The 7,566-nt window shown below is 28.9% G+C and overlaps 1 protein-coding gene across 1 annotated transcript in view; it reads left to right on the forward strand.

The window, feature by feature from the left end:
- Positions 1-3,210: 3,210 nt before the first annotated feature.
- LOC117178352 (laccase-1) overlaps positions 3,211-7,566 on the forward strand; it is a 56,968-nt gene continuing 52,612 nt past the window's right edge. Inside the window, exon 1 of the mRNA XM_033369780.1 lies at positions 3,211-3,497. Coding sequence (XP_033225671.1) covers positions 3,270-3,497 — 228 coding nt within the window. The 5' untranslated portion in view covers positions 3,211-3,269. The remainder of the gene's footprint in view (positions 3,498-7,566) is intronic.

Below are 7,566 nucleotides of genomic sequence, written 5' to 3' on the forward strand. Positions count from 1 at the left end.
AATTCAACAGATTGTATAGTTTAAAATGACTAATTTCACAAGTGAGTTAAATTAACTGACTTTAAAAGACAATTATGACTGAAATATAGGTCGTTCAATCCGAATTATTTGAATCAGTCCAAATCGACTCCCACAGAATTCCTTTTAACGAACTACAAAATTTTAATTAAAAAAAAATATATTTTTAATACCGTAATAATGTTTAGAAAACGTCCCAATAAGATATTTAAGGTTTCTGAGTTAAAGTAAGGCGGAGAAAAACTATTTTTGAACTCTAAAATTGAAGAAATATAGCTTTTTCGATTAATATCATGTCCAAACTTTAAATATAATTCGCGGTTCAAACTTATATTCCTGGATATTTCCTGCGTTTTTGCTATAATTTTAATGTCCGAATACTTCCGGGGTTTCCCAATTTACTTTGTGTTTTAATACTACATGAAACTTCTTTCTTTAAATTTTTTATTTTACTTTTCACTTTTTTTGCAAATCAAAATTAAATCTTCATATATTTCTTTTATGGTTACCTTTTTGAAAAAAGATGTGAAATTGAGAGACAAAAATGGTAATAAAGCATTGAATTTAGAATTCGAAAAAGTAAAAAAAAATTGAGCTTCCAATGATTGAGTTTATGAATTTAAAATGAGAATTTGGGTCCAATATCAAAGTTTCGAAACATAAGAATGATTATAAATTAATGTCTTCAAAACAGTGTATGGATTCATTTCTAAAAGCTATAAGATATTGAATTAAATAATCTACTGACCTGGAAATTCACCACTTATCAATAATGATTAAATTAAATTATTCGATTCATTTAGTTACATAAAATTTGTATCATTTTATATTAATTACTTTTGAATTTACTTCCCTAATTTTGTTTCATTAATCATTAAAGGAATAGATTTAATTTTGATTTGCAAAAAAAGTGAAAAGTAAAATAAAAAATTTGAAGAAGGAAGTTTCATATGGTATTAAAACACAAAGTAAACCGGGAAACCCCGGAAGTATCCGGACATTAAAATAATAGCAAAAAACCCAAGAAAGATCCAGGAATAAAAGTTTGAATCCTGAATTATATTTGAAGTTTGGATATGATATTAATCGAAAAAGCTATATTTCTTCAATTTTAGAGATCTAAAATAGTTTTTCTCCGCCCTTAAAAATCTTATGGGACGTTTTCTAGACATTATTACGGTACCAACAATATATATTTTATAAATTAAAAATTTGTAGTTCTTAAAATGAATTCTGTGTGAGTAGATTTTGACTGATTCAAATAATGCGGATTGAATGACCTATCTTTCAGTCAAAATTGTCTTTAAAAATCAATTAATTTAACTCACTTGTGAAATGAGTCATTTTAAATTATCCAAACTGTTAAAGTTTCAATAAACAAAATTAATTTTCCAGGCAAAAAACTAATTTTCCACATAATAGTTAAATGTTCAAAAAAAAGATGAACTTTAAACTTAAATGATGAATCTTTAAAAAACAAAAATTAATTTTTAACAAACTAAATTTGATCAATTATTAACAAAAAGCATGAGTTTTTGACAAAGCAGTTCAACTAAAACCAAGCAATTTAATTTAAACAAATATTTTCTGCAAAGTATATTAATTTAAAAAAAAAGGAATTTTCAAGAAATTAAAAGATTTTTCAACAAAAAAGTTCAATTTTCAAATATAAAAAAAATAATTTGCAACCAAAATAATAAATATGTACATAGTAGTTCATCTTTTAATGTATCAAGATGATTCTTCAACCAAATAGTTGAATTTACAACTAAAAAAAAATCAATTTTCAGCTAAAAATGGAATAATTACATTTTCAATTAAAAATTATGAATCCCCCCCCCCCCAAATAGTTGATATTTCAATTAAAAAGATTTCAACTTTAAATAGAGAACGGTTCATATTTCAATCAACAAGTTTTTTTTATTTGAATTAAAAAATTGTTGAATTTAACCAAAATGATTAATTTTCAGCGAAAAAAATTATTTTCTATCAATAAAGAGAATTTTTCACCAAAATACATGAAGTTTTAAACATATGCTTAAATTTTCAACAGGAAAAGTTATTTTTTTAAACAAAAGTGGAATACATTTTTAGTTAAAAAAGAATGTTTTTTTATTAATAAAAAAAGAATAACGAATTTTCAACCAAGTAGTTCAATTATTATCAACAACATAAATCTAGTTTTATCTTAAATTATGACTTATTAGCACAAAACCTGAATTCTTAACAAAGTAGTTTCACTGTTAATCAGGTAGTTGAATTTTCAACCAATAATTTGAGTTATTAATGAAATAGTTTAATCCTCAATCAAATAGTTTAATTTTCAATTAATAAAATTAATTAATTTTCAATCAAATAGATGAATTTTTAACCGTAATATCAAATCATTATTTCAAACAGTTAATTTTTAACATTGTAGTTCAACTTTGCGGAAAGAATTTGAATTTTTAATTTAAAAATATGAATTCTTAACAGAAAATTTAATAGTTCATATTTTTCAGTATACATTTTTTTATTTAAAATCAAAAACTGTTCTGACCTAATCATTTTTTGAATGACGTAATCAGTAATTTTTCCAAAGTAAATCAGTCATTTATGGTTATTTTAAATCATTCATTCAAATGTAGGAATTTATTTCAAAATTGTATTTATGAACAATTTCACTATTTTACTTTAGCACGTAAATCAGTCACTTCCATTGACTGAAAATCAGTTATTTCTATTGACTGATTGGTTAACTTAGCAATATTGACTGATTTTTGACTAACTTAAATTTATAATGCACAAGGGAAGTGAAAAAGAATATAAAAGTAGGGGGAGGGGGTATAGATTGTTAGATTAACCTAGAATTTCTATATTCCATATTTAAATAACATTTTTGTTCCACAACACTGCTTCGACCCAGTTCGCTGATCAATCTCTTTAGCAATCACCCCGGGTGAAGAGCTTTCGACAAAAAGATCTTTTTCGACAAAAATTAGATTTTTATATCTAAAAACGAAACAAACATTTTTGTTCAAAAACGCGTAGTACGATTTCTTTTTCTTCCTCAATTCAAAATAACCAACAAGTATCCCGAAAACACGTAGAAAAAAATGGATATGCAACTACGTGTTACAATAATTCAAATTCTAAAATTATAATATTTATTTGGTGACTTGAGGCTTAAATGTTTATTTTATAATATTTCAGAAACTGTGATCAGTGCCCATGGTTACTGGGATGATGACGTGGCTGGGGAAAGTCCTGACATGGTGGACTGGATGAAACATCCATGTAGAAGAGCGTGCAAATCCGGGGAAGCCCCTATGGAGTGCAGGTATAAATTTATAGTGGAATCTTATCACACTATGAGCAAAGCATGCTATAATTGCCCTCGCAATATGACGGACTGTTATCGACCTCACTGCATTACTGCAGATGGAGTGGAAAGACCCATTGTTGTTGTAAACCGACAAATGCCTGGACCGTCCCTTGAGGTATGTTTAAAAACATTTTTTTAGGGGCTTTACCTGAAAATATATTCTCTTTGCTTAATACTGATCCGAATAAAAAAAAATTCGTATAAAAATACTCCGCCAAGTACCTGCATGAATTTAAATATTTTATTTTAGTTTATTGATATTATTTTGTCGACCAGGGTAATCAGTTAATTAATTTTTACATTCTCATCAGAGAAGGTATTATATTTGTGTAAAATTTGACCCCCCTCCCCTAGTTTTTGTCAAATTTCCACGTTTTGAGAACCCTGATTCCAAAAAACAGGTTTTTACGAATGTGTATGCGGGGGGCTATTTACTTCGAAGTCCGCTGAAGTCAATGTAACCTTATTTTAACAATGTCATGCGACTTCAATCGTACGTTCGTGACTTCGTTTGACTCGACGCGTACTGTACATTGTAGCGTGACGTTCTTTTCGATTCTTTTTATACCACTCGATCTCGACCTCGATGGCTTCGTTCAGACTTCGTACTGACTCGGCACTGACTCGGCACTGACTCGGCACTGACTCAGTACTGACTCGGCACTGAAATAGTTCTACGTGATTTCGTTAAGACTTCACGAAAAAATCTTACGTTCGAAACGTTCGACTTCAGAGTGAATAGCCCCTCTTCCGCCTGTCAGTCAGTCTATCTGGCTGTGATCGTGAATAGTTTTTTTGTTTAGTTTGTTAGCACGATAAATTTCGAAAGAATTGACGGATTGCATTGTCCTTTGGTACACTCTTTTAGTATCTTAAACTGAAGGTCAAGTTCGCTAGCCAGCCATTTTTGATGGAAATTAAAAAAGTTAGCACATTTTGAATAAATTTGATACCACTTTTTTTAAGATTCAATATTTTTCTGCACAGATCTTCATAGTATTTAAAAAGGCGAACAATTTATCCTAATGATTTTTTCTTCAAAAAAAAAAAATTTACCAGAGTTATAGCATTTACAAAATTCCAAGTTACACACAAAAATGAACATTTTAAGCCGAACAACGAGCGATATGAAAAAAATTAAAAGAAGAAAAATGTTGCTTTTTAAATGCCCTACAAGATTATTATAAAATTTTCTTCAATTTCCTTGAAAAATCGAAAATTAAATTTTGACAGCATACAAAATAATGGAAAATCGAACTCCACCCTAGACGCTTTGAGAGACTATTTTTAGTGAATTATTAGGAGATTAAGGGTGCTCTTCGTGACAACGTGACCAAACTAATCCCTGGTTATGAGCATTTTTTTTGGTGTTCACTGTGTCCACACGGATTGAGATCTCGTGTTTAAAATTTGACAGGTTAAATAAAAAGCACTGAAGAACGTTTGTATACATCAATATGTTTATAGTTTTAATGAAAGTTTATTTATAAATTGATGAAATAGGATATTACAATTCGAGTTATAGCACTTTGCAGATAATGTTTGGTTTGATGCATTTCGGATTTTTGGTTCGCGTATATTGAGCACTGACACCAATTTTGGATTAAATCGTCTAAATCTTAAAAAAAATTAATGTAAGCAATAAAATTTGCACATTTGTTGCAAATCAACAAATAAGTATCTGCACACACGTAACCTATCATTATTTTTGGAGCATTTTTAGCGATTTCTAGTGGAGAAAAAAATAAACTTTGAACGTTGATAAAGTCGAGATCACGTGGCTTAAGTTCGTTCATGAATTTTTTGTGTAGAATGATTTTCATTTCTTTGGTCCTAAAAATAAAAGACAAATTTCAAATTGGAAACATAGCAACACCAGAAATGTGATCAAATTTTCTCTTTGGAGTTTTCCAACCAACTTCCATCATTCTTGACGTCTTATTTTTGACGTTTAATCGATCAGCTGATAACTATCGTTGACAGTGACCAACCGGCGGGGCTCAGCGTCGGACTCGCTTTGTCTTTCGCCCCCGGGCGAAATTTTATTATTATTGGTTTGGTATAATTTAACATTGTTTCACACCAGTAAAAGAAATCCACAAGAATATATAACCATTAGGAAAATTCAATTATTTTCTGAAGATGAACATTTCTCAGGATGGGACTTGGACGTTAAATGTTTTTTTTCCTATTCCTATAGTATTTCACTAGAAAAATTTCTTCGTAATTATAAACATTTTGATATATACAAAACGTTCCTCAGTCCTTTCGGTGTAACTTCCTAAATCCTGAACACGATATCTCAGTCAGTGTGAACGTAGTGAGGACCGAAAAAAATGAAAATCATTTCAGTCTCCACACAAAAATTTTATGAATGAACTTAGTCACGTGATAACGACTTCATCGACGTTCAAAATTTCTTTTTCTCTCCACTAGAAATCGCTAAAAATGTTCCAAAATTAATGATAGGTTACGTGTATGCAGATACTTATTTGTTGATTTGTAACGAATATGCAAATTCCATTGCTTACATTAATTTTGTTTAAGGTTTAGACGATTTAGTCCAAAATTAGTGTCAGTGCTCAATATACGCGAACCAAAAAATCCGAAATGCATCAAACCAAAAATTATCTGCAAAGTGCTAGAATTAGAATTGTAATATCCTATTTCATTGCTTTATAAATAAACTTTCTTTAAAACTATAAACATATTGATGTATACAAATGTTCTTTAGTACTTTTTATTTAATCTGTCAAATTTTAAACACGATATCTCAATCCGCGTGGACACAGTGAACACCAAAAAAATCCTCATATCCGGAGACTAGTTTGGTCACGTGATCACGAAGAGCATGCCCTTAAGGCCATGTAACGAGTGGGTCATGTAACCAGATTCCTACCTTACCCTCACTTTTTTTTATTTCCTAGCTTATTTTCACACGAAGCGCCACATCGATTTGAAAATTTGGGATAGTAAATAAGAAGCGCTAAGAAAGGTGGGTCTGGTTCTAAATTTTAATAATTATGAAAAAAGTAAAAAAAATTATTTACAACAAAAAACTTTTTTCATAATTATAGAAATTTAGGACGAGACCCACCATTTTTAGTGCTTCTTGTTTAGTATCCCAATTTTCAACTCGATGTGGCGTTTCATATGATAATAAGTTGGGAAATAAAAAAAGAGGTGATAAGGTAGGAATCTGGTCACGTGGCCCACTCATCACATGGCCTTAATGACTGAATGCACACTCAGTTAACAAAATATTTAATTCAAAATTTAACCTAATTGTTATTAATTGTTTGTATATGAATCAATATTTTTTTGCCATGCTTAATCACAGAAGAATATTTTCTCTTCATTCAAAATGCTAAAAATTTGTATGAGAATGATTTTCATCATGAAAAATTACTAAATATTGTCGATTAACAAGTCATTATAAACGTTTTTATCAATAATTAATGAAAGTTTGTGTATTCAACAGTCATTCAGGTGATTAAGAATCACAAGAAATAATAAGAATAGCGTATTTTCTATCGCTAACAACAAATATTATGAATGAAATAAAAAATTTGAAAATATATTGAAATATATATTTAATAATTATAATTTAATTTACTGATTGTTATTAAATTTTTATTAGAGTATTACGGTTAATTTATTTGCAACATGATTTCATGGAGACAATAATTTTTTTCCAGGGAACAGTACCACTTTTCCTATAGTTTGGTCATTTTTGTTACAAAACAATAATAATTGAGAGTTTAAATTTTTTATCATATTTATTGGAGAATAAGAACAGCCAAATTTATAGAAAATAATGCATTACTTATCTCGATTTTGGGACGATGAGGCAGTTGGGTATAAAACCAGTACTATTATTGTTAATATAAACTTATTTCCTGATGAATATTAGGTTGAATCTTGAACTAAATATTTGTATTATTGGTATAATTAAATTAATTATGATGCTGAACGACTTTTTTTTAAATCTTTGCTTAATGAAGAGATACAAAAATATTTTTATTGAAATCAGCAAGTTTGATATTGTGTTCGTTTAAGTAATAAATTACACAGAATCAAGTTTAAATACGTATCGTCAAGTTCTTTTAAACCGTACACGGAGGAAAAGATATTGCACAATGATATCGCAAAATCTCTGGATTGAAATAAAGCGCAATATGATA

Source organism: Belonocnema kinseyi, chromosome 8 (genome assembly GCF_010883055.1).
Source record: "Belonocnema kinseyi isolate 2016_QV_RU_SX_M_011 chromosome 8, B_treatae_v1, whole genome shotgun sequence".
Taxonomy (NCBI): domain Eukaryota; kingdom Metazoa; phylum Arthropoda; class Insecta; order Hymenoptera; family Cynipidae; genus Belonocnema; species Belonocnema kinseyi.